Source organism: Lepidochelys kempii, chromosome 4 (assembly GCF_965140285.1).
Source record: "Lepidochelys kempii isolate rLepKem1 chromosome 4, rLepKem1.hap1, whole genome shotgun sequence".
Classification (NCBI taxonomy): domain Eukaryota; kingdom Metazoa; phylum Chordata; order Testudines; family Cheloniidae; genus Lepidochelys; species Lepidochelys kempii.
Window position 1 is genome coordinate 89,264,915 of NC_136383.1, and position 26,829 is coordinate 89,291,743.

At 42.6% G+C, this 26,829-nt stretch overlaps 1 protein-coding gene and 2 long non-coding RNA genes across 5 annotated transcripts in view; 1 reads left to right on the top strand and 2 right to left on the bottom strand.

Moving 5' to 3' along the window:
• Positions 1–7,832: 7,832 nt before the first annotated feature.
• Positions 7,833–9,983, bottom strand: LOC144930504 (uncharacterized). The gene is made up of 4 exons (XR_013635721.1): positions 9,945–9,983; positions 9,029–9,188; positions 8,718–8,773; positions 7,833–8,303 (listed from the first exon to the last, which is right to left on the bottom strand). It is a non-coding gene; the product is annotated as an uncharacterized LOC144930504 (long non-coding RNA).
• A 1,982-nt stretch (positions 9,984–11,965) lies between these two features.
• CHIC2 (cysteine rich hydrophobic domain 2) overlaps positions 11,966–26,829 on the top strand; it is a 38,780-nt gene continuing 23,916 nt past the window's right edge. Inside the window, exons 1-2 of one of the 3 annotated variants that reach the window (XR_012158672.2) lie at positions 20,650–26,013; positions 26,308–26,403. Coding sequence is in view for 2 of the 3 variants with exons in the window: in XM_073342022.2 (XP_073198123.1) it covers positions 12,174–12,292 (119 nt within the window). In the remaining variant the exon portion in view is untranslated. Of the gene's footprint in view, positions 12,293–20,649; positions 26,014–26,307; positions 26,404–26,829 lie in introns of those variants that run through there. The other 2 variants (XM_073342022.2, XM_073342021.2) reach the window with 2 other exon arrangements.
• LOC140910624 (uncharacterized) overlaps positions 24,376–26,829 on the bottom strand; it is a 33,373-nt gene continuing 30,919 nt past the window's right edge. The window contains exons 2-3 of the long non-coding RNA XR_012158673.1: positions 26,715–26,771; positions 24,376–24,889 (exon numbers count right to left, since the gene is read on the bottom strand). This is a non-coding gene — a long non-coding RNA (uncharacterized LOC140910624). The remainder of the gene's footprint in view (positions 24,890–26,714; positions 26,772–26,829) is intronic.

Consider the following 26,829-nt stretch of genomic DNA (forward strand, 5'->3'; position numbering starts at 1 on the left):
ATTATGATATTGACAAGCTAAAGTCCCTTGAAATACAGAAAGCCTTCATTCTGCAGTTAAAGAACAGATTTCAAGCACTTGCAGACCTTGATGAAGAGGAGAGGAATGCAGATGAGGAGATCAACAAGAAGTAGGGCAAAGTAACAGCAATTTATAAACAGAGCAGTGAAACCTGTCTAGGGTACAGGCAGAAGAGAAGGAAGGCGTGGATTACACCCAGCACATGGAACGCCACAGAAACCAGACGAGCTCTGAAGAAAAAAAGTTTTAGACACAAAATCCCAGAAGTGAAAGGACAAATACCACAAGCAGTATAGCAAGGCCAGGTCAAACGCTTTGTGAGAGTGGACAAACAGCATTATATTGATAATATGGCAACACAAGCAGAGGATGCAGCTGCTTGTGGTGAATAAGGAACCATCTACAAAATCTTATCAGTGGTAAACGGCAGACACCAACAAACACTCTCATAAGGAACAAACAAGGACACCTACTAACAACCGAAAAAGAACAAGAAATACGCTGGACAGAGTATTTAAAGAATTGCTGAACAGGGCGCCACCTAAGGAGGAAGCAAACATCCAGGAGGCAGAAGAAGATCTTGATATCAACACAGACACCCCAACTAAGAAAGAGATCATTCAAGCCATCAAATCCTTAAAAAATGGGAAAGCTCCTGGCAAGGATAACTTGAATACAGAATTGTTCAAGGTAAATCCTAAATTAGCAGCATCTATCCTGGCCCCTCTATTTATAGCAGTCTGGGAAAGGGAAAAAGTGCCGGATGAGTGGACCAATGAGGTTATAGTGAAGATACCAAAGAAAGGAACTCTCAGTGATTGTAATAACAGGTGTGGTATCACACTTTTATCTGTGCCAAGCAAAGTACTGTGTAAGATCATAGTCCAGCATATATCAGAGGCAGTTGATAGCATTCTCAGAAAAGAGCAAGCTGGTTTTCGGAAAGGGCATGGATGCACAGACCAGATCTTTGCTCTATGAAACATAATAGAACAGTGCTTAGAATGGCAATGGCAACTCTACATAAATTTCATAGACTTTGAGAAGGCTTTTGATAGCATTCACAGGACCAGCCTATGGCGCATTCTGCGGGCATTTGGAATTCCTTTCCTTATAATCAATGTAATCAAAAGCTTCTATTTCAACTTTACATGCAGTGTTGATCACAGTGAGCTCAGTTTGGAAGTCAAAACAGGAGTAAGTCAGGGGTGTGTCATGTCTGCAGTCCTCTTCAACATTGCCATTGACTGGGTAATGCAGCGTACAACAGAAGACAAGCCAAGGGGCATTAAATGGACACTCTTCTCAACCCTTGAAGACCCGGACTTCACAGATGCTGCTGCTTTCCTATTACATACCCAACACCATATACAAGAAAAAACTACTCAACTCAACATATTCAGCCAGCAAATTGGACAGAAAATCAACTGCAGTAAGACAGATATCATGACCTTTATTATTGCCTCACCATCACCAGTATGGATAGAAGATTATGTTCTCACCAATGTAGAAACATTCACATACTTGGGCAGCACCATAAGCCAGAACGATGGAACAAGCCAGGACATCCGGAACAAAATCAATAAAGCCAGGAACACGTTCAGGAGCTTAAATACAGTCTGGAAATCATCAAAATACAACACCAAAACCGAACTCAAGATTTATCAGAGCTGTGTACTTTCAACACTACTTTAAAGTGCAGAATGCTGGGGAATAAGAAAGTATGACATGTCCAAACTGTTTTCATTCCGTACAACCTGCCTCAGAAAAACCCTCCTTATCTTTTGGCCCAGAACAATCTCAAACCAAGATCTACTGACACGGTGCAGCCAAGAGGATCTGAGCACCATCATTGCCAGGAGGCGCTGGAGATGGGTCGATGTGCTTCGGATGGAAACTGATTCCATCACCAGAGTAGGAATGAGATGGACACCTGAAGGCAAGTGAAAACGAGCCTGCCTGAAAACAACATGGCAAAGAGCTGTGGAAGCTGAGCTGAAAAACCTGGGGCACAGCTGGGGAACCACTGAAAGACTTGCCAGAAACAGACAGGAGTGGAGGAGCTTCGTCACTGCCCTAAACGCCAGAGGCTTAATAGGAACATCATGATGATCCCCCACACTTTTCATCTCACTTCTGTATAGAAGCTATTTGTTTTTTTGGGTTTTTTTTGGGGGGTGGGGGTTATTTTTTGTTTTTACACATCTTCCATCATCTTATCCCATCATTCCTCTTGATATCTCTCAGTTCCATCCTGAAAATATCTTTGGGGATCTGGGCCATATATTTTATGTAGAAGGCTATCCAAAACCAATGCAAGTAATCAAGGCAAGGAAGTTTAAATAAGTATCAGTGACACTTTGAATAGGCTTGTGGGGAGCTGTGTAAGAATTAGGGAGTCCAGAGATGCCTAGGGCATAAGCCAGGGTTTCAGCAGAAGAAATGGCAGGGGAAAGGATGTATTCTGTAGCAGTTACAGATGAAGAACCAGGAGCATTTGGTGACAGCTTGGATGTGGAAAGCCTGAGAGGTTTTAGACAATTCTATATTTGTATCAGCTGAACTGCACTATGATGTATGTGAATATAAGTTCCCTTTAGCCTTCTCTTGCTCCCCCCAGCTTTTTCCTCTCTCTTACTTTCTCTACTTTCTCTGTTCCCTTTTCCTTGCCAGTTGCCACCCACTTTTTCTTTTAACCCTCCCCTCGCCACTTCTCATAACTAATCAGGGTCAGGCCTGAAAAAAGAGGTTGTTGCTGCCAGCTTTCTCTGCTGCTTGGCAGCAGGAGGAGCTTAAAGAACAGGTTCACTCCTGGACCTGCTGTTTGTTCTTTGATGCCCTTCTTGAACGAAGCAATTTCACTTTAGAAGCCCAGATACTTGCTAATTAGCAAGAAAATGATAGGGGGAAACAAAGAAAAGGGGAAGATCTTCACAAGAATGGGAGAAGGAGTGAGGAAAAGAAGGGGGAGGTAAAAAGGAAAAAGTTAAAGATGAGCACGGGGGAAAGCATGAAGGAAGGGAAGGAATAAGGCCAGGAAGCAAGGAGAAAAATGGAAGAAGAAAGGGAAAGCAACAGGGCACAGAAAAAGAAGAAGAAGAAAGAAATCAAGGAGCAAGAGAAGAGGGCAATAGGAGTAAGGAAAGGAGCACAGGAAAAGAAGCAAAACGGGGACGGGAACAGGGTGAGGAAAAAAGCAGGAAGAAGAAAGGAGGTAAGCACTTATTGGTAGTTAAGATCTTGGTAGGTGGGAACACAGCTTGCTGCAGCAACTCACCCCCAGACACCAAGATTGACGTTGAAAACAAATACACTGGGTGTGCTAGTAATAAGTTATCACATGTATATTTTTGCCATAGCTACTGCACCTTTACACAGAATTTCCAGTCCAACTACTGGCACTTAATTACCAGTGTAGTAGGTGCCTTATAAATACAAGATGCTAATACAAAACTGTAGTTGTTCATAGTGTTCCCAGGGGAGTGACAGGTCTGAGTTGCTTGCATTTAATCTACTGAAAATCATTGTAAGCAGGGCTGGTAGTGGAAAAATGGTCAGGTGGTTAAGGTGCTAGAATAGAAGTCAGCAGATCCAGGTTCAATTTCCTGCTCCATTAGACATCTTGGGCAAGTCACTTAGCCTCTCCGTGCCCCAGTTCACCATTTGTAAAATGGGGTAATAGCAATTCTTTATGCAGGGGAGTGTTGTGAGGATAGCTACATAAAAGATTGTGAGGTGCTCAGATACCATGTTAAGAGGGTCACATAAGTACTTTATATTCAGGTTGCCGGACACTCCCAATTAGAAGACTGTTTTCAGTTGTCTAAAACTTTGCCCAATTTTAAGTGTTTGTGCTAAAATTTTCCGTGCCAAGTGTCTGCCACTGACAATTATTTTGAAGTTTGTCAAAAAGGTTAATGCTTTTCCAAGAATGAGGCAAGGGAAAATAGATTGTTTTGACATTTAAATTATTTTGGGCAACCCTTCTTTTGAGAATTGCTAGAGCCCTGTGCTTTGGAGCGGAGACTTGAAATTTGATAGTCGGGAGGAGGCGCTTTGTATCAGGTATGTGCCTTTTGCCATCCCCCAATTTTTGCCAACTTGTAAGCCTTTGAAAAATCACAGTTCGCATGTTCAGTAGAGAATTCTTGGGGTTTATAGAGAAAATCTCCAAAGATTCTGTTCTCACTCAGCATGATTCAGAAATGGATACTAGGACTGGTTGGGAAAGGAGACTAGGATGAGAAGTGGAGACTAGGACAGAGTAGGTAAGAAGAATGAGACTGTGATAAGGAGTCAGGGGTGGGGAAAGAGACAAGACAGGGACAGGATGGAGAGGACAAGACAAAAGGGGACAAGCCTGAAGGGAATGGGCAGAAGAACCTTTGCCCACTAGGACACATTGCTCTCGTGAGCCTGAAATGGAAAGCAAGAATCCAGAGTCTCACCATTCCTCTGCTATCAAATTATCTGTGAAACCCACTGGCACAGTGTGTGTCACAACCCCTTTTAGGACTAATCCACACAGTGGATGTCAACTTACTACTGCTATGTTTTGCTCTGTTAATTTATGTGGCAGAGGTCTGTGCAGTGCATCTCAAGGTTCCAAATCAGCTGATGAACCATATGGGTGTCAACATGATGCCACATGACAGAAGTTCTGTTTTTTCAGTTTTTTTTTAAACGGAAGAAATTACACGAAAACTATGTTAAAAGAACATTATTAAGTTTGTAAAGTCAAGCATTCAAAAGTTAGGAAATGCCAGAAATGAGGATGCCTGCCTCATTTGCTCCAGAAGTTGGAAGGTGCCTCCATAACCCACTAGTGCAGATGCAGCCTACGGCAAGAAAAGCATTTTTTCTGTCAGTGGAAGACCACCACCTCCCCAAATTAAGTTAGCTACATAGACAAACATTCTTCATTGACACAGCTGCATCTATACTCTGGGCTAGGTCGGCATAACTGTGTCAGTCAGGGGCGGGTTTTTTCACACCCTTGACCAACATACCTATGTCGACCTAACTTATAAGTGTAGACCAAGCCTTAGATTCCTTGCTGGTCTTGCATGTGGCCTGTGTTTTGAGCAGTACCTTCTACCATCAAAGCTATTTATACTGTAAAGGAGCTTGATCACTTTTTAAATTTACCCTGAATGAAAGGCAGCTGTGTTATACCTACCACTTTACCAAGGTTTCATGCAACCCCAAGAACAACAATATGATCTGGTTTTACAGTGGAACTTATGTCACACTCCAGTGTATCCTGGAGAACATTTTTATCAGTGATTATCATAAATGCTGTTGAAAATAGTAGATGAAATCCACTACTGTGAGATACAGGAAGCAATCTGGCAATCAATATTCTCAATCAATTCACCCTTTCATGGCAGCCTATTATACAAAGGCTATAGACCCATCACCTAAGCACAGGATCTAAACGTTTCTGCACATTTAATAGTTTATTAGCTTACACTGTCCAAACCAAAGATAATTCTCCCTTTCTAAAATGCCATCCTGTTCCCATTAAATCCCACACCAGCACGGTCTATGCTTTGTTGTCACAATAGCCAACAGTCTGTTACTAAAAGCCTTATTATATTGCTAGAATTTTGTACCCTTTACATTAACTTCCAGTTTTGACAAGTGTTAATGGTGCAAAGGAAAAACCAAAAGCTTTTTTTAAAAACAAAAAAACAACAAATGTATAGAGTCCTAAATGTTGTGGGGAATGGGGAAGGTCTTCTCATTGTTTGGATTTTTTTTAAGCACATTATAAATGCAAGTTTTATCACTAGTGTTCTTCCTGGAAGACACTATGTAGTATTGAAGAACTGGTAAGATGATGACATCACCAGTACCAAGAAAGTGAAATCTAAATAACAGAGTATGGAAGAGATTTTCTGTCAAATTGTATTTCGTTTGCTTTTTTTAAGGCAACTATTTAATTCAAAACCTGAGTAAAAAGTTGGGAGAAAAGTTCTCATTGTTTAGAGTTGAAGCAGAAGGCTGCTAAATGATGGCTAACAAAGCTTCATTTCCATTTCTCTGCTCCTCCAACAAGAACTCCAGCAAAACCAGTGAAGACTTAATAAACTTAATAAACAAAAAACTTAATATTTTAAGGTAAAAAAGAAACAGGAAACCCCCTGCCCTGCTTCATAACTCATAAAGAACAAAAAGAAGGGTGCAAACTGGGCCATTCACCTTTAAAAGAAAAAATGGTGCTTAAAAAAAGGCCTCGTATCAATGTTGCCATGTGGGTGATGAAATGGTCCCAAGGTTGCTATAGATAGCTAAAGGGCATGGGCAGAGGCCGATTAAGATTTATTGGGGCCCTGGGCACAAAACACCTGGGATCCCTCCACCCCATTAGAAACACAAATGTATCAAAATACAATAATACAAAGACTCCATGCATGCCCTTAACATTTCACATTTCTTTTAAAGAGATTATGTGTTGGCGTCATTTTGATTCTGTGACTTGTATCCCATCTATTGAACAGAGAGTAGCTTAGGAAACTAATTACAGCCAGACTTTCATTGCGTATCATTCCCAGTAACATCAGTACATAGCAATGGAAAAAATGTGCTACAAGTAATATACTATAAATGTCTCTCTTTAATGTACCCATTACATTTACATTTTAATAATACTATCACATTGTGTACCCAAAAACAAACATACAAAACATATCATAAGAATGTACAGTCTCCTTTTAAATGATTGCTTGCTTCTGAGTTTTGAGGGAGGAAAAAATCAGGTATAATGTCAAAGTCCATTTGTCAAACCAGTTCTCACTCAACTGCCATTAGAGACAAGGCATTCAGACGCCTTTGATGCATTGTTGATCTCAGTTCGTTTTTTATCCTTGCCATCTTGGAAACAGTACGTTCTCCTTCACAATTTGTAACTGGTAGGGTATGAAACTTCTGAGAGAAAGATACGTATTAGGGAATGTTGACTGAAGGCCGCTTTGCTTTAAAATTTGCAGCAAATGGGCTGGAGATTTGTCAGGCTCATCCTATACAAAGAATTTGAATTGTATGAGTCCATCAGGAAAATTTTGTTCCAAGTCATTCGGGTAAACTGCAGCATGCCTGTGAATGTTAGAAATGTCCAGCAAGTTGTTTTCAAATAGTACTCCAAAGTTGTCATTCAACAACTTACAGGCATCTTGTCGGTGATGAAGACAAGCTACATAAAAAGTCTCTGTGTGAAACTTTTGACTTCCCTCAAGTAAAACCTCAGGTCCTCCCAATTCATCTGCTAACTGTTTTTGTTTTCAGTAACAACTCAGATCAGTTTGATAATTCTATGAAAGAGTCTTGCATGTGTTTGTAGCAGCATTTTCAAAAATTTCGAATTAATCTCATAGAGAAGCCACAAATGATTGTAGTAATTGCAGTAAGTGAACTGCTGTATTCAGGTCGATGTCACTTTTCTGTAACTGCAAGCTGGTCATTTTAAACTGTTGAAGAATGATGTCCCAAAATTGTGCCATAAAGACAGTTTCCAGATGTTCCATTTTGCTCTGAAGGGAAGCCGCTTCCAGTTGGGTGTCAAGTTACTAGTTCACATCTTTTGACATGCTTTCTAGGGCATGTTGAATTGTATTATAGTTCTGATACAGGGCCCTTGTAGAATCTGCCCAACTGCTTCATCATGTGTCAGACAGACTTTTGACTGTCAAGAATGAGTGGCTCCTAGCATCATGGAAAACCTGTTTCCATTGATATATAGAGGCTGAACAGAAAACAAAGTAACTGCAGAAACCAGAAAAAATTAACTGCATTTGAACAACGGTTGTTAATACTGTTGACTCCCACTAAATTTAAAGAATGAGCAGCACACAAAATGTAGACAATAAGAGGGTTTAGTCGATTTAGATGTGCCTGCAGACCATTATATCATCCCAACATATTGCTGACATTGTCATGTTTGTCCACGGCAATTAGATTTGTCCAAACACAAGCTGTTTGTCATTGCAAGTACACAGTCAGCGAGGCTTGCACCTGTATAAGTCTCTAGCAGCTCAAATCCAATGAATCATTCTACAATTTGTCCCTCTGACTTGACAAATCTGCATACAAAAGTGAGCTGATCAACATGCAACATCAACTGTGTTGAATCCACAATAACAGAAAAATATTTGGCTTGTTGAAGTGCTGCAACTATTTTGTTTTAACTTTCTGGCCCATCAAATCAATGAATTCTTCACAAGTAGTCAATGACAGATAAGAGGTACTGCCTTTACTCTTCTGTCCCAATTTAGCGATATGACCTGCCAAAAATGGATCAAATTGAGCAATTAGCACCAAAATCCCCAAATAATTACCATAATGTGGTGAACCTAACAGCTCATCGTGGCCACGGAAAGTGGGTCCGCACTCACTTAAGAACTTAATAACTGATACAACATACTTAAAGACATCTCTCCAGTACTGACTCTCTGTCTGAAACTGCTGAGCGAGGCCTGGATCAACTCTACCTGTTGCCTTTGCATGCCGTATCCATGCCAGCATACAATTTCAGTGGTCCAAGCTTTTCTCATGTTCAGAAAGACATTCAGAGTGTTTCCAATCACTGAATCCTTCAATAAAGGCATGGGTTTTGGTTGAAAGAAGTTTGCAGGCAAAGCAGTAAACATTTCCAGAAGATGGTGAATAAATAAGCCCGTGTTCTGTAACAGATTCACCTTTGTGCAGCCGAGAAGAGATCTTCAGGCAGCAAACGCGTCTTCCCTCGAACCACCTGAGCAGAAGCAGATAATTTTTTAATGTTTTTACTTTAACAAGCAACTGAATCCATAGCAATCCAAAACCTCCTAAAACTTTCATCAATGTTACTCCACAATGCAGGATCAAGGCTAAATTTATTTGCTTGTATGGCATTTGTCTGATCACCATAACTCAGTACCAGCTTGCCTGCTTCCCGTAGATCCCAATCTGTACTTTCCTCCTGAAGGCCAAGGCCTCCACTGCCAACAAGAGTGTCTTCTGAACCAACCTTGTCGTCTTTGTCCGCTGTTTCTCCTTTCTCTCTCTCCTTGAAGTATTGATTTATTGTCAGTATCTTTTGTAGCAAAGCAACTTCTTTTACCACCTTTGCTTGTTTCTGCTTTCTGTTAGCTCTCCTGCTTAAGTAATGATGATCCATATTATGGGTTCTGTAAGCATATACAGCGGCAGTAAGATTTTTTTTCTTTTACTGTCTGTCACTTCTGACACTGTTGGTGTCTGACCAGTTATACAAGTCATTTGCATATTGCAACAGGCTTTGTCAGGGGCGGCAGGTTTGTAGAAATTTTGATGGTGCCCAGAACTTCCAGAGCCTGCTCCTCCAAACTCCACCTCCCACCTGCCTAAAGCTCTGGGAGGGAGTTTGGGTGGGCGAGGAGGTCTGGGGTGCAGGCCCTGGGCTGGGGCAGGGGATTGGGGTGCAGGAGGGGTGCAGACTCTGGGAGGGAGTTTGGATGCAGAAGGGGTGAGAGGTTGGGCTCTGGGAGGGAGTTTGGGTCAGGGGGGAGGTCTGGGGTGCAGGTTCTAGACTGGGGCAGGGGGTGCAGGAGGGCGTGAGGGGTGCAGGCTGTGGAGGGGTAGTTTGGATGTAGGCTCTAGGAGGGAGTGCGGAGGTGCAGGCTCTGGGAGGGAGTTTGGGGGCAGGAGGGGTTATGTGGGAAAGGGGTGGGGGTGCAGGCTCTGGGAAGTAATTTAGGTGCTGGGTGCAGGCTCCAGGCTGGGGCAGAGGGTGGGGGTGCAGGAGGGGCTGAGGGGTGCAGGCTCTGGGAGGCAGTTTCGGTGCAGGCTCTGGACTGGGGGTGGGGGTGCAGGATTTGGGAGGGAGTGTGGGGATGGGAGGTGGTGTGTGGGAAGGAGGTGGGAGTGCAGGCTCTGGGAGGGGGTGGAGGAGTTGCGGTGCTTACCTGGGCGGGCCGGGGGGCCTCTGCATGCTGCTACCCCCAGTCACTGTCCCCGCAGCTTCCTATTAGCCATAGGGGTGCTTGGGGCGGGAGCAGCATGCGTAGACAGACACAGACCCACCCCACCCAGGGGCCACAGGGAAGGGCCAGCAGTCACGTGGAGTGAGCAGGCAGGAAGCCGCTCAGCTCCACTGCGCTGCTGGTGATGAGTGGGGGCCCCGGGCTGTTTTAAATCTCCTGGGGGATGTGGGAGTGGAAGTGGAAGTGTGGAAGGTGGGGCCGAGGGAGAGACCTAGCCTCAAACATTGCTGGAGCTGGGCCCCGGGCCAGGAATATTCCTGGTGCCCAGGCACCACCGGCCCATAGAACTCGCCGTTGTTTGAAAAGACACATTTCTGTTAAATGTTCCTGATGTAATTAGTGAGAGAAAGGAATGGCAGGGGTTTCTCTTGGATTTTTTATTTTCTTAGGCTTATTGATGTAATGACATCCTCAGATGCATCTTCAAAGCATGCTCCATTCTCCTGCATCATGTGGGGACCTGGCATGTTGGAGATGAGTGACAATTTTACCTATTCATCTTGGTGCAGTGCCAAGAATCTGTATGTTTCTGAGAGCCTGGTGGAGGGAATATCTAAATGGCTATGAACCTTCATGGTTTGGGGCATGAGTCAACCTCCAACTGTCACCCCCACTTGGGAACCCCATAATTGCACCTTCCTCAAACCAGGGCACAGCAGGGCAGCAGGGGAATGCTCTGTGGAGCGAGGGGCTTGGGATGGGAAATCAGGGCACAGCAGGGTGGACAGGATTCCCCCCACCTTCCCTCAGCACTGCACCCCACCTCCAGAGGTGGATTAAGAGGAGGCCCTAGACCATCCACCTGCCCCGGGTGGGACACCCTGCAGGGCAGGGACATGGGCTGCTCCTGGGCTCCCCAGTCCTTCACCCAGGGCAGGTGGAGGGCCTAGGCTCCCCAGTTGCCCAGGGTCCTGTGTGGCTCTTACCACAGCCTAGGGCAGTAGTCCCCAAAGTGTGGGGGGTGCCCTCTAGGGGGCACAGAGGAATGTTTCGGGGTTTGTGTGGCAGGGCCCGAGTCAGCCCCCACAAAGGAGGTGGGGAGGGAGCACGACCCAGCCCTGTTCTGCCCCCAGTCCCACGCTGGCCCACCCCCAGCCATGGTTTTGTTCCTGGCCCTGCTCCTGGCCACAACCCCACTGCCAGCTCCACAGCAGCTCCTGGCTTCTGGGGGGGAGGGGGAGGGGGGCACAGACCAGGTAAGGTGGGGACACAACCCAAAAAGTTTGGGGATCCCTGCCTGAGGGTAATCATACCTTCCATTTTGGCTCCAGGTGTCCCAACTTTTTTGGCAAAACTGGGCATTTGTCTCATTTGCTCTTGCCAACTGATCACCAGTTGTCAAGGGCAAATGGTACAAATGCCCAGTTTTACCAAAAAGGGGTTGGGGAGGGGTGAGAGGTGGGGCTCAGTCCAGCCCTGTGTGGGGTACAAGGGGGCTTGGGAGAGTGGCTCAGGCCAGCTCCAGGGGGTAGCAGGGGACGGGAGAGGGGGCTTGTTCCAGCTCCAAACGGGAGGGTGGGGGCGGAGGGGGCGGGAGAGGAGAGGCAAATCTACCCACTCTACCACAGGCTCCATCACCTTCCAACCTGGCTGGGGGCGGGGCCTCAGGGGGAAGAGGCGGAGGATGGAGCAGCCGGGGGCGTGGCCAGAGTGCCAACGCTCCTGAGCAGTCCCCAAGCCCACCACTGGGCAAAGGCAACATTTGCCCCGCTGCCCTAATTACCGCCCCCGCCCTAGTGCCCCCTCCCCACACCTGTGGCCCCTGACCCTTCCCGAACTAGCCCAGCCAGGAGAAACGCCCGCCCGCTTTCCCCCGTCTCCACCCAGCCCCTCCCCCGCTCCCTGCCTCCGCCCTCCCGCCTCGTTCCTAACCGCCGCCCCCAGCCGCGCGCTCGCAGCCCCCAGGAGAGCCGGGGCCGCGCGCAGGAAGCTCTCGCGAGGTTGCGGCGGCGGCGCTGTTGCTGTGGTTCCCTCGGCTGGGGCGGAGCTAGCGCTGGCGCCGCGGCCCGGCCCGGATGTTGTTGTTTCTCCCCCTCCCCGGATAATGACGGGCGCTTCCTGCCGCTGAGCTGCAGCGACGCCGGCTCAGCCTCGCCGGTGGACCCCGGCCGCCTGCCCGCCCTTTATCCAGACACGCAGCGCGGCCCGGCTATGGCGGATTTCGACGAGATCTACGAGGAGGAGGAGGACGAGGAGCGGGCGCTGGAGGAGCAGCTGCTGAAATACTCGCCCGACCCGGTGGTGGTGCGCGGCTCTGGCCATGTCACCGTGTAAGGGCCGCGCCGGGGGGAAGGGAAGGGGGCAGGCCGCGGGCACGCGATGGGGCCGGGTCGCGGGGAGAAGGTGGCGAGCCTGGGCTCCAGCGGGGGAGCGGGCAGAGTTGTGCCCTGTCCAGCCCCTGCTCTGGGAGCTGGATCGGCCCTGGCCGTGCCCCGTGGGGTGTGATGCGATTGGCGGTGCCTGCAGTCTACCATCTGGTTGGAAAGGACCTGGCGGAAAGCTCCGCTGCTGCAAGGAGCCAGCCGGCGAGTCTGGCTTTGAACTTCCAGCCCAAGTCGGGGGAGCGTGGCTCCTCCCTCCCTCCCTGCTCCCTCTGCGCAGCCAAGCGTGGGGGCACCTGTGGCGTTTCCCCTGCGCCGCATCTTGCATTTGGTCGCGTTGTAAAGCCCTACAGATCGTTTATTGAGACAGTAAGAAAACAAAGCTGACCTGGGTTGTGATTAACAGAGGTATGTAAAGTATGAAATCCAGCGATGAGCTGTCAGGAAGTATTTTTTTTCTTTAACTACACGACCTGTAGTCCTGTAGGTCTTTTATGCTGCTGTTAGTCACAGTCTCAGCCTCCTCTTTTATCAAGCCTCAACTTTCTGCTGTGGTCTGAAAAGTCTTAGTAAATGAGAGCAGCCAGCCAGTCTGACAAGCACACCCAAAACAATGTCATTAGCTGTTTGGCATGTGATGAGGGTGACCCACTGTGCTGTGGGGTGTTTTTTTTTTGGCCAGGTATCAGTGCGGATCTGGTGGTGACTCCAACATAAAAGTGTATTTAAGTTTTCAGTAATTTCACAAGCTAGGTTGTTTTCTGTGATCTATTCTATTAGGAACTCTATTTTTAAAAAATCACTTAGTGCTCATGAATGGTACTGCACATTCTTGGAAACTTAAAAAGAATATTTGCAAAAGATAGAATAAGGGAAGCACAAGCGTCTTCGTGTTCTATTCACTACTGAACTGGGCTGGATTTGAGGCAGCAGCATAGAAGTTAAAGGCCCTGTATTTATCAGATGTGATGCAGAGCTATCCAAGATATTGGGGTTAATTTTGACAGTAGTGTGGTAACTTTTCATTAATTTTGTTTTACTATGTTGTTAATGTCAGAGAAAGTTTCCGTGCAGAAAGAGATTGATTTGCTCTCTGGTGAGAAATCAGAAAGCTTCCATACGGCCTAGGTGTTCTTTGGGAGAGATGTTAGGGGTTGAGAAGATGTTGAAAGAGAGGGAATGATTTGTTTGTAGGTCTGTTTGAATACAGATCTGGTTTGTAGTTGTTACCATCCAATAGCATATGTGAAATAGTTAATTTTTAGTGGACAGCTGATCATATATTATATTAAAATCATAACAGTTATTGCTCACTAGCTGGCAACCTTTTCATTGTTCTCATTAAAAAGGCAAAGAGGACTAAAGGAAATTAAGACACTTCTCTTTTCTCTTCCTTGGTTGTGGATCCAGTGGGCCAAGATCAAGGCCCATTGGTGGAAAAGCATGGAAAAGCCTTCACACTTGTGACTCATAGAAGGAATTTGGCTCTGGGCTGCCAATCCTGCCAGTTGTTCATGCGAATTGTTTTAATAACAAAAAAAAAAAAAAAATCTCCTAATCTCTAGTACTTGATCTTTTGGATGGCCAAAAGAATGCTTCCAGCAGTTATTTTGAGTGGTCTTCATCTGGTTTGTATATCCCACCCTTTATTAAATATGCTCTGAATGTCCTCAGCCACCCATTTTCCCTCTCTTCATCCTAAATTACATCTATTTAATGTAATTCCATGACATCAGAGAAGACTGAAAATTCCTATTGAAGTCTTTCACCTCTTTCCTTCTAATGAAATAGCAACCCATTTGTAATTCCTACTTCTGTATCATCACATTTCCTTAAATGAGGACTTTGAGACTAGAGATAAATTTCAAACATATTGGGGATAAGATATAAAAGCTATTTTTCATTTAGATTTTTGTTATAGAACTTGCATGCAAAGCATTCTTCTTCCTTGATTTACAGAAATATGCATTTTAGAAGTCGGGAAAATTTTATCACAGATCTAGCAAGGAAAAGGAATACTTATGGTCCTCTCACTGATTCTGCAGTTTAAAACAGTTGCTGACTATTTGTATTTAAATAAAGGCTTCCTCCGTCATAGTCTATTGTCTTATCCTTTCTGATCTTGCATTGAAGTCATAATGTTGAATTTGTATTATCAGTCATTTTCATGACTACAGATTAATGTCACAAAGACAGAATTATTACTTGAACATCATCCACCAGAAGGAGAAAATGGCCTATGTGTGATAGAGTCCTTAGTTAAAACTATTTAAAAAAATAACAAAGGGAATGCAGGTAAATACTGTGTAAATAAAATGTTTAATGCAGGATTAATCAATTACTTTTTGTCAAGGTCCAAATTTCTTGGTCAAAATATAGTCAAGGTCCAGACTCCAGAGAAAATGTTGTTGTTGTTGTTTTTGTATTAGTTAATAAAAAGATTTTGTGGTCAAATCAAAAGTGTCTGGTGGTCCAGATTTGGCCCACGGTCCACCTATTGACTGTCCCTGGTTTAATGTATAAAGACGGTTTTCCAAGTTTGCTTTCTAAACAGAGTTCTCCTTTAAAACAAGCTAGAACTATATGCAGAATGATCCAAATAGAGTAAGAGGTTAAAGTCTCTTGTCATTTAAAAACTCCCTCCACCCGCCCCCCCATTTAATTCAGGTCTACAACTTTCAGACCACCAGATTCTACTTGGTATGGTACCAAAGTATGTACACTGCTGGTGTTATCACTCCTACTATTTCATTCTACTACTAAGAGTCCCTCTTTTTTAAATATTACATATTTCTCTAAAGTTCTAATATCTTTAAACTTGACAAACCATAAAAAGTGATTTAAATCAGGGAGTTAACCATTAAAGTACTTATTTTTATATCAGTAGGTCATCTCAAGTTTTTAGTGGGGGGGTGGGTGATAGGGATGACATTGCTAGCAAAATATGCATGCTGGAGTGTCTCACCAACTAGCAGCTGGTGTTCTCTGTTGGGTATGAAAACTATGTACTTGGAAGAAAGAGGAGAAAAAGTTACGTTTTCATTGACAAATTTGCTCAGTGTTCCTATTCTTGATTATTTGAAGCATTTATAAAGCTCAAAGCTTATACATTATAAAATTGTTTGACTTTTTGTAAAATATGTGTTTCAGGTTGTCTTTCAGTGCATGGATTTCATGTTATTTGCCTCTTATACGTTGTATTTGAAATTGGTGTATATATCAATAACGAAGTATGGAAGGTTAGGTGTATTAATTTAAAATGGCTCATTCCCTACTGGAACCAGACAGTGCCCATGAGGAAGTTGCCTGATTTGAATGTCAAGAGGACAAGAACTGTACCTGGGTGGGGGAGTATATTGGGACAAGGAGCCTGGAGGTGGGACTGGAGGCTGGAAAACAAGGGAAGGGGAATGGGACTGGCTGGGCAAGGAGACAGGAACTGGGAGTCAAGGAGGGAAATAGGGAGTGGGGACTGGCAGAAAGTAAGGAGGGGGAGACCGAGATTGGGTGAAGATCAGAGTAGGAGACTGAAACTGGCCTGGCAAGGATACTGGAACTAGGACTCAGTGAGGTAGGGTGAGGGGATGCAGATCTGAGCTACAGTGCTGCACAAGGAAACGGGGACACCGAGCCTAGAGGTGGGGGAACACTGAGATTGGATGAGGCACCTGGAGAGGGAGATTGAGACTGGGAGCCAGTTGGAATGGGGAATGTGGAGGTTGAACATACAGTTTGGACGAGGACCAGGAAAATTGGGACTGGGTGGGAAAGGAGTCTGGGGTTGAGGAGTAGGGGGCAGATGGGATGTGGAATGGCTGGGCAAGGAGACTGCGACTGAGATGAAGAGACGGGATTGGGACTGGCTCAGAGAATTAGACTGGGACAAGGAGCTAAATGTGGAAAAGAGACAGGACTGGGACAGGTTGGAGAGGATGGGGTAGAAGGGATCAAGCTTAGGAGAAATTGGCTGAAGAGTATGTGACTACTAGAGCCTGGAATGGAATGCAAGATTCCTGAGTCTCACCCATTCCTTTGCTGTCAACAACTGTTTGTAAATCCCATTAGCAAAGTGGGTGTCTTATCCACCTTTAGTGCTGGGCATTTAGAGGATAACTTAATTACTGCTATCATTTACTCAGTCTGCTCAAGTAGCAGAGATCTGTACAGTGGAGCTAAAGGTTCCAAACCTGTTGAAGGCAATATGATGCCACATGATGGAATTTCTGGTTTTACAGTTTGCTTTTTAAAAACATAGGAAATTACACAGGAAAAAAACCTACATTTAAAGAACATTAAGGTTGCAAAGTCAAGTGCTCAGAAGTTAGGAAATGCAGAATTAGAGTTGCCCGTATAATGTTAATTCACTCTCCCCCTTTGTGCATATGCACTATGGTACGGTCTCTATATGGTCATATACCATTTTTTCCACAGAACCGAGCCTCACTCAGTGCAGATGATGGAGGTTGCTCATCAAATAAGCTGCTATTCAGTATTTTGTTTTCCCATTGTTCAATGTGTGGCCATTGGTGGATTGAGGTTGATGTAGGAACACAACCTAACAGTTTTTCTACCAGTGGTTCTAAGGCTACAAATAAGGTCCCCCACTCCTAGAGGAACATATCATACAGGAGGCTTTGGAATTCATTATGCAGTTAGATTATGGTAGGGGAGAGAATCAAGATTACATCTGAGATTCAGAAAGTTCTTCCTTTTTGTAGAATGTCAAGTATTTCAATGCTTAGTAATTGATAGGTACCATCTTTTTGTTTTTTGTTTGTACAGCACCTTGCCCAATAAGATCTTGATCCATGACTAGGGCTCCTTCGTACTACAGTAATACAAATAATAAATAAGTTGAGAACAGATTGATTTAATTCCAAATATTGTTTCAGAGTTTTATTTTTAATCTTTGAGACTGAAAATGTAGTTTAGAGGATCTCTTCCTTTTATATGTTTCTTAACATAGGTGCTAAAAAGGAATCATCATGCAGCCACTTTCAGGATGGATTATTTAAAAAAAGTGAATTTAAATGGGATATTTTAGTTTTTAAAAATACATTACATTTGTTGTAAAATTAAATTTAAGGTTAAACTCACTAATTTATAGTTATTTAAATTGAGAATGAAAGCTTAGCGAGTTGAAGTGGATTGATATTTTGTAGTATCTAGGGTAGATGTAAAAAGACCATTTTCAAAATTTGAACGAGTTTATTTTAATTTTGAAAAGCTGATCACTATGGGGAAAGCAGGAAAACTAGTTTTTCTTTGCCAATCAGTGAACAAAAAACATCTTTCAATCCCAGTTTCCCTGTTTATATAATCAGTTTATCGAAACTTGGTTTTTCTTGTTTTATTTGGTTTTTATTATGTACCACATCAGCAAGTTTGAGTACAATGAGGTGTTTTGTTTTTAACTGCAGCTAATGAAAACAATATTCTGAGGAAGGCAAAGTCAACTAGTAAGTTGCACTGAAGTGAATGCAGTTTAGTTATAGTTCTTTTGTTATAGATGAAAAGTATTAATCATTTAAAAACAAAACAAATAACCACAGGCATGTGACAAGGCAAGACTGGAGTATCATGTTGAATAATATAACTCTAATAAAAGCAAGAAACTTTTCATGATAGTTGTACCTTTCTGATTTAATTATGATAAAGCTTACGTTACACAGCACCAGTCTTGGCTCCATAGTTAAGGTTGAATTTAGTTTTGCACTTAAAGGAGGTATTCATACCTCTAGGAAGAATACAGGATATCCTCCCTAAAACACAGCACTTACTCTTCAACCTTTCCTTTTTTCATTCTCAATCAAGTTCATTTGGTATTTGTTTTCCTCTACCAATCTATGAATAAAAATCAAGCGTGAGAGGATGAGGTCTACTAGATCTATAATCTTGTAGGTCATAGTGACCAGAAACAATCAGTTCAATACACCAACTACAGCTAACACTGCCTTTGTTTGATAAATCAGTTAGTTTTAAATGCAAAACCTGTTCTGATAAATTTACTTTTTTTCTTGTGTCCAGAACATTTAAAGGAGCTTTATTTCATTAACAAAAAGCAGTTTTAAAATGCTATTTTGTGAAGTTAACTGAATTCAAATTTCCATCCAAATGCAGCTTGACGCAAATCACAAGTAAAAAAAAAAAATTTAGTAAATAAGAAATGTGTAATTCACCATTTTCTAACGCAAAAAAGTTGCAAAGTCAAGTGCTCAAAAGTTATGAAAAGCCAAAATTAAGGTTGCTTGTGCAACCTTGATTCAGCCCCCCTTGTGTGTATGAATTATGAGAATCTTTAATTACATGATCACAAACTACTTTTTCCACAGGACTCCTATCTCATTCTGTGTACGTAATGGACCTGCTTTTGGGATGAATCAGGGCAGTGTAGATTAAGAGACTTATTTGTAGGATCCCAGCCTCCTTTGTTGCAGAAGTTGGAAGGTGTTTAGTGAATGAGATGGGACTGCAGGAAGAGAGAGGATGAACTGACAGCTGCAGCAGCACAGGAGCTAGCAAACAGAGCTGTAAACAGGGGAGTTTGAGTGGGAGTTCTGTTGGAGGAGAAGGTATTTGTGTTTGTTTGGCTTTGTATTGGTAGTATTTGTATGTGTAGAGGCTTGTAGGGGCTTTGTGCTGGAAGAGAAGCTGAGCCCTGATTAGGGGGCGGGGCTTCACTGACTAGGGGTCCTATAAAGGTAGCAGCCAGTCAGGCAGCAGCACAGACAGCTGCAGCAGCACAGGAGCTAGCAAACAGAGCTGTAAACAGGGGAGTTTGAGTGGGAGTTTGAAAGCGGAGTTTGTCTTGTGGTGCTTGTGTGGGGTTTGGTTTTGCTGTGGGTGGTGGTGTTTTGGTGTGGTTTGTGTTTCCCAGATTAACAGGATTTAGGTGGGAAGGCTATGACAGATTCAGAGGTGGCAGTGGGAGTGACCCATGTAGCAGATGACACAATGAAGATGACTGGATGTGGAAGCTGTGGTATGTACATGATCCTGGAGGGGGCACCTGGTAAGAGTTTTGTCTGCATGAAATGCCGTCTGATAGAGCTGATGGAGGAAAAGATCAGAGGTTTGGAGATGCAGGTGGAAAGTCTGGTAGAGTTTAGGAAGGGGTTTGAGCAGATTATGGAGCAAAGACATGAGGTATCTGAAGGGAAAAGCTCAGACTTGCAGATGGAAGCAGGACTAGGGAATTTTGAGGGGAGACTGGGTGAGGAAAGTGGTCAGTGGAAGCATGTGACTAAAAGAACTAGGCAGAGGAAAAGACGGGCTAGTGAAGGAGAAATAGAGCTTCAGAATAGGTTTGCAGAGTTGGAAAATGAAGAAGGGGCTCAGCAGGTAGTCACTGAAGGTGACAGGGCAAGGAAGAAGAGAAGAGCGGTTAGTCCTATAGGAAAAGGGGAAGAGTTAATGGAGATTACACCAAATATGAGCCCCAGGAGGATACAGGATGGGTTAAAAAGGATTACAAGGGAGAATGGGAATGGAAAAAACTTGCAGCCAGAGGGAACAGGGGATAGACTGGAGAATAGCACTGTCACTAGGAAAAGGCAGGTCTATGTGATTGGGGACTCTTTATTGAGAAGAATAGATAGGCCTGTAACCAGAGCTGATCCAGAAAATAGGAGGGTGTGCTGTCTTCCAGGTGCTAAGATACGGGATGTAGACCTGAGGTTAAAAAGGATTCTAAAGGGAGCGGGAAAGAATCCCCTAATTATCCTTCATGTGGGAACAAATGATACGGCTAGATTCTCACTGGAAAGTATTAAGGGAGACTATGTTAGGCTGGGGAGGACGCTTAAGGAAATTGAGGCTCAGGTGATCTTTAGTGGGATTTTGCCTGTTCCTAGAGAAGGGCAACAAAGGTGTGACAAGATTATGACTATCAATAGATGGCTTAGGCAGTGGTGCTATAAGGAGGGCTTTGGGATGTATGGCCATTGGGAGGCATTCATGGATAGAGGACAGTTCTCTCGGGATGGACTTCATCTGAGTAGGGAAGGAAATAGACTTCTAGGATGGAGGCTGGCACAACTGATTAAGAGAGCTTTAAACTAGGAATTTGGGGGAGATGGTTGGGAGATGTCCAGGTAATCTCCACGCCAGAATTTAGCATAGAGTGGAAAGAAAATGAAGTAAGAGTGGATACAGCTGTAGGTAGGAGGAAGGGCAGTGTAGATACAAGTCTAATAGGTTATACTGGTAGTAAAATAACCGTGCCTAATAGGGTACAGAATGTGAGTGAGGCCAAACAGCAAAAATTAAGATGTTTGTACACTAATGCAAGGAGCCTAGGTAACAAAATGGAGGAACTAGAGTTACTGGTGCAGGAAGTGAAACCAGATATTATAGGTATAACAGAGACCTGGTGGAATAGTAGTCATGACTGGGCTACAGGTATTGAAGGGTATGTGCTGTTTAGGAAAGACCGAAATAAAGGTCAAGGTGGTGGAGTAGCACTGTATATCAATGATGAGATAGAATGTAAAGAAATAAGAAGGGATGAAATGGATATGACTGAGTCTGTCTGGGCAATAATTAAATTGGGGAAGAAAACTATTAGAGCCTCCCCTAGGATAGTGCTTGGGGTGTGCTATAGACCACCGGGATCTAATTTGGATATGGATAGAGCCCTTTTTAATGTTTTTAATAAAGTAAATACTAATGGAAACTGTGTGATCATGGGAGACTTTAACTTCCCAGATATAGACTGGAGGATGAGTGCTAGTAATAATAATAGGGCTCAGATTTTCCTAGATGCGATAGCTGATGGATTCCTTCAACAAGTAGTTGCTGAACCGACTAGAGGGGATGCCATTTTAGATCTGGTCTTGGCGAGTAATGAGGATCTCATAGAGGAAATGGTTGTAGGGGATAATCTTGGCTCAAGTGATCATGAGCTAATTCAGTTCAAACTGAATGGAAGGATTAACAAAAATAAATCTGCAACTAGGGTTTTTGATTTCAAAAGGGCTGACTTTCAAAAATTAAGGAAATTAGTTAGGGAAGTGGATTGGACTGAAGAATTTATGGGTTTAAAGGTAGAGGAGGCCTGGGATTATTTTAAATTAAAGCTGCAGAAGCTATCGGAAGCCTGCATCCCAAGAAAGGGGAAAAAATTCATAGGCAGGAGTTGTAGACCAAGCTGGATGAGCAAGCATCTTAGAGAGGTAATTAAGAAAAAGCAGAAAGCATATAGGGAGTGGAAGAAGGGAGGGATCAGTAAGGAAAGCTACCTTATTGAGGTCAGAATATGTAGGGATAAAGTGAGACAGGCTAAAAGTCAAGTAGAGTTGGACCTTGCAAAGGGAATTAAAACCAATAGTAAAAGGTTCTATAGTCATATAAATAGGAAAAAAACAAAGAAAGAAGAAGTGGGACCGCTAAAAACTGAGGATGGAGTGGAGGTCAAGGATAATCTAGGCATGGCCCAATATCTAAACAAATACTTTGCCTCAGTCTTTAATAAGACTAAAGAGGATCTTAGGGATAATGGTAGCATGATAAATGGGAATGAGGATATGGAGGTAGACATCACCATATCTGAGGTAGAAGCGAAACTCAAACAGCTTAATGGGGCTAAATCGGGGGGCCCAGATAATCTTCATCCAAGAATATTAAAAGAATTGGCACAAGAAATTGCAAGCCCATTAGCAAGAATTTTTAATGAATCTGTAAATTCAGGGGTTGTACCATATGATTGGAGAATTGCTAACATAGTTCCTATTTTTAAGAAAGGGAAAAAAAGTGATCCAAGTAATTATAGGCCTGTTAGTTTGACATCTGTAGTATGCAAGGTCTTGGAAAAAATTTTGAAGGAGAAGGTAGTTAAGGACATTGAAGTCAATGGTAAATGGGACAAAATACAACATGGTTTTACAAAAGGTAGATCGTGCCAAACCAACCTGATTTCCTTCTTTGAGAGAGTAACAGATTTTTTAGATAAAGGAAACGCAGTGGATCTAATTTATTTAGATTTTAGTAAGGCGTTTGATACTGTGCCACATGGGGAATTATTAGTTAAATTGGATAAGATGGGCATCAATAGGAAAATTGAAAGGTGGATAGGGAATTGGTTAAAGGGGAGACTACAACGGGTCCTACTGAAAGGTGAACTGTCAAGTTGGAGGGAGGTTACCAGTGGAGTTCCTCAAGGATCAGTTTTGGGACCAATCTTATTTAATCTTTTTATTACTGACCTGGGCACAAAAAGTGGGAGTGTGCTAATAAAGTTTGCAGATGATACAAAGCTGGGAGGTATTGCTAATTTAGAGAAGGACAGGGATACCCTACAGGAGGATCTGGATGACCTTGTAAACTGGAGTAATAGGAATAGGATGAAATTTAATAGTGAGAAGTGTAAGGTCATGCATTTAGGGATTAATAACAAGAATTTTAGTTATAAGCTAGGGACGCATCAACTAGAAGTAACGGAGGAGGAAAAGGACCTTGGAGTATTGGTTGATCATAGGTTGACTATGAGCTGCCAATGTGATATGGCTGTGAAAAAAGCTAATGTCGTCTTGGGATGCATCAGGAGAGGTATTTCCAGTAGGGATAAGGAGGTTTTAGTACCGTTATATAAGGCACTGGTGAGACCTCACCTGGAATACTGTGTGCAGTTCTGGTCTCCCATGTTTAAGAAGGATGAATTCAAACTGGAACAGGTACAGAGAAGGGCTACTAGGATGATCCGAGGAATGGAAAACTTGTCTTATGAAAGGAGACTCAGGGAGCTTGGCTTGTTTAGCCTAACTAAAAGAAGGTTGAGGGGAGATATGATTGCTCTCTATAAATATATCAGAGGGATAAATACCAGAGAGGGAGAGGAATTATTTAAACTCAATACCAATGTGGACACAAGAACAAATGGATATAAACTGGCCACTAGGAAATTTAGATTAGAAATTAGACGAAGGTTTCTAACCATCAGAGGAGTGAAGTTTTGGAATAGCCTTCCGAGGGAAGTAGTGGGGGCAAAAGATCTATCTTGCTTTAAGATTAAACTCGATAAGTTTATGGAGGAGATGGTATGATGGGATAACATGGTTTTGGTAATTAAATATTCATGGTAAATAGGCCCAATGGCCTGTGATGGGTTTTTAGATGGGGTAAGATCCAAGTTACCCGGGAAAGAATTTTCTGTAGTATCTGGCTGATGAATCTTGCCCATATGCTCAGGGTTTAGCTGATCGCCATATTTGGGGTCGGGAAGGAATTTTCCTCCAGGGCAGATTGGAAGGCCCTGGAGGTTTTTCGCCTTCCTCTGTAGCATGGGGCACGGGTCACTTGCTGGAGGATTCTCTGCTCCTTGAGGTCTTCAAACTACAATTTGAGGACTTCAATAGCACAGATATAGGTGTGAGGTCTTTTTTAGGAGTGGTGGGTGAAATTCTGTGGCCTGCATTGTGCAGGAGGTCAGACTAGATGATCATAATGGTCCCTTCTGACCTAAATATCTATGAATCTATGAAACTCATGATTTAAAATAGTTGAATGCTTCCCTGGAAAACTGGATTCTATCCTTGCCTTGGTCACAGAGTCCCTGTGGGTATGTCTACACTGCAGTCTCCATGCCCAGGTAGATAGAGTTGCAATAGTGGGGCTTGAGCACACTAAAAATAGCAGTGTGGATGTTGCTACAGCAGCAGAGGCTCAGTCTAGTCATCCAGCTGCAGTGTAGACATACCTTATGTGATGCTAGGAAAGTCACTGAAACCAAACTTTTCACAGGTAGTCACTAATTGTGGGTGTGAGAGAGATGGCAATTTCTGCAAGATCTTTGAAAAACCTATTGAATTAAGTTTAAGTATCTTTGGAGACCATTCTATTAAATGTGCAAAGCGGGGTGGATTTGATTTAAATCGTGATTTAAATTGCTAGTCAGGAAGACTCTATTTAATCATGGATTTCTACATAAAAGTGCATTCTTGTTGGTTGTTATAACCTTAATGCATATTCTTCACAACTCAGAGATAGATGTATGTTTAGTTTTTAGAAGGTACACACTATGCATTTTTAAAGTGATTTATTTTGAAAACTTTTCAGATTAGTTTTACAGTTATATCAGAAAATGAATGAATGATGGTTATTTCATTTACGAAAGGTAATTGAAGCAGATATTTATGAAAGCATTGGGAAGTGAACTATCTCCAGTTCAACAAGTTAATCATTAATATTTGGAGGATTTTCTTGCCATGCTGTATTAGGAGGAGAACATCACCAGAGAGACATTTAAATTGTTGTATTTAACTAAAACAACAACGTTATGTATTCTGGATTTTTTTCTTCAACAGCAAGCATATAATATTTTAACAAAACAAGCATATGAATTTTTGAATGTAGTTAAACATTCAAGTTTTTTAAAATCAGGTTTGTTTTTGTTCAAATTGTTTTTAACTAAAATAGTTAAATGAAATATTTAAAAACAACAACAACAAAAATTAAATTGACTGTCAACCAGGTCAACATGAGAAACTTAAAATATTGGCTTCTGCAGCTAACTCAGTCGTCTTCACCTTCATTTTCCTGTTTCTTCATAATCTGGAAAAGAAAAACAAGGTTTCCTGCTTTTTCAGGTCCCAAACTATTTCTCAATTTGAAATGAATTAGTCCAAAGGAAGAAAATGTTCTTTCTGTACTGGCAGAAGAAGCTACTGCTGTTAAAAGTGAGATTATCACTTCAACAGTCTCTGAATCCAAGTGCTTAAGTGACTTCCACCAGTTCACTAGTCTGACTTTCTTTAAAACATCATCAGCAAACACATAGTTCTTGAATGGTCTACCCTTAGGTCTGAAGTTTATTATAGTTGGCATTATGGAGGGATGATTTCTGGATGTCCATGTCCTAGCCAACTCCTCTTCTTCAGTAGTTAAGGTTTGGCCCTGGTACTGAGTATTGAGAATATTTGGAAGAAAATGAGCTGGAGATAGTGCTTGTCCCATTTGTTTTTTTAATGCTTGTAATTTAACTCTGTCATTGCATATTTCTCTTTTTAAGATCTCACTCAGTTCCTTCCAAATTTCAGCAATAAAACAGCTATTTCCCTGCATTTTGTTCAAGGCTACAGAAATAGGCTTCAGGGTACTCGGCATGTGTTCGACATTTCTCTTAAACCCAATGCTGAGAACTTTGGCTGTGACAGTGCCATCTATTTTTTCATGATTTTGTTCACAAACTGTCATCAGATTAGGCCAGTTCTTAATCTAGTGCTCAAAACGGTCCACTACTGAGTTCCATCGTACATCTTGTGGGAGAGTTAGCTTGGTTCCTCCCACTTTTTTCAGAGCAGCTGCTGCAAAGTGGTTGTTACGGAAGTAGTTTGCCATTTCAACAACATTAGCCTTTATTTCTGGAACACTGAAGTCTTTGGCTAGGAGGTGCATCAAATGAGCACTGCAACCGTATGTTATTAGCTTGGGACTCTCTGCTAAATAATTTCTTCTCATTTTGGAGACATTTGCAGCATTGTCTGTGACCAGGCTGCGTACGAAACATTTGAATTTTTTTTCGGTTTGTTATAGCTTTTACTGCTACTTCTTGTAAGTATTCTGCTATGTGTGCATTTCCCTGATGTATCAATTTTTTCTGTAAGGAAGACATTCCCTTCTTCTGTTGTCACACAAGCACATACAACAGGATCATTGCTCTACCCATCAAGACTAAGGTACAATTTTATCCTCTAGACCTTTTACACACCGCTCAATTTCTCTTTCATACACTTTATCCAGCAATTTGCCTGCAACATCTGCTCTGTTGCGTGGACTGTATCCTGGTCTTAATGACTGAACCATATTAATGAAGTGTGGGTTCTCAATCATACAGAAAGGAAAGTTTGTTGAATAAACAAACAGGGCAATTTTTTCATCAATTACCTCTTTTTTGTAATCTGCTGGTTCTTATCACACTTAGCTATGGTTGTTTCTGGATGATGGAGGTGTTTTTCTTCTTTTTGCTACAGGTGATATGCTGTGGCTGTGTGACATACATGATGTGACTGAAATGCTACCATTGGCAGATAACTCTGAAACTATAGAAAATGATGGTGATCTTGAAGGTGGATAGTCTTGAGAATCCCGTATATTGAGGATGGATTCTCTTAAACAAAATAAGTCAATGCAGTTATTTAATTATTATTACTATATTGCTCATTGCATTCACTGACACTCAGTACTATTTCAAAGGTGAAATTGTACAAGGACGATCTGTCTATTTCCTCTATTTATTTTTTATCCCAACTGCATCTAAAATGATAGTACCATAGAGTAACAACTATATTTTTTGCTCAAACGTGAGAATTTAAGAATAGTCCAGAAGGAAGACAGGCAGTCCTTAAGACAGAAGTATAAAATAAAAAAGTTTACCAACCTGAAGATCCTGCATGTTCAGATATGTTCCTTTCATCATCTTCTGCACAGCTTCCTCCTGAAAAGGAACACTTCTTATGATGTTGTTTCATTCGAGCAACCAGGCCTTGCATTTC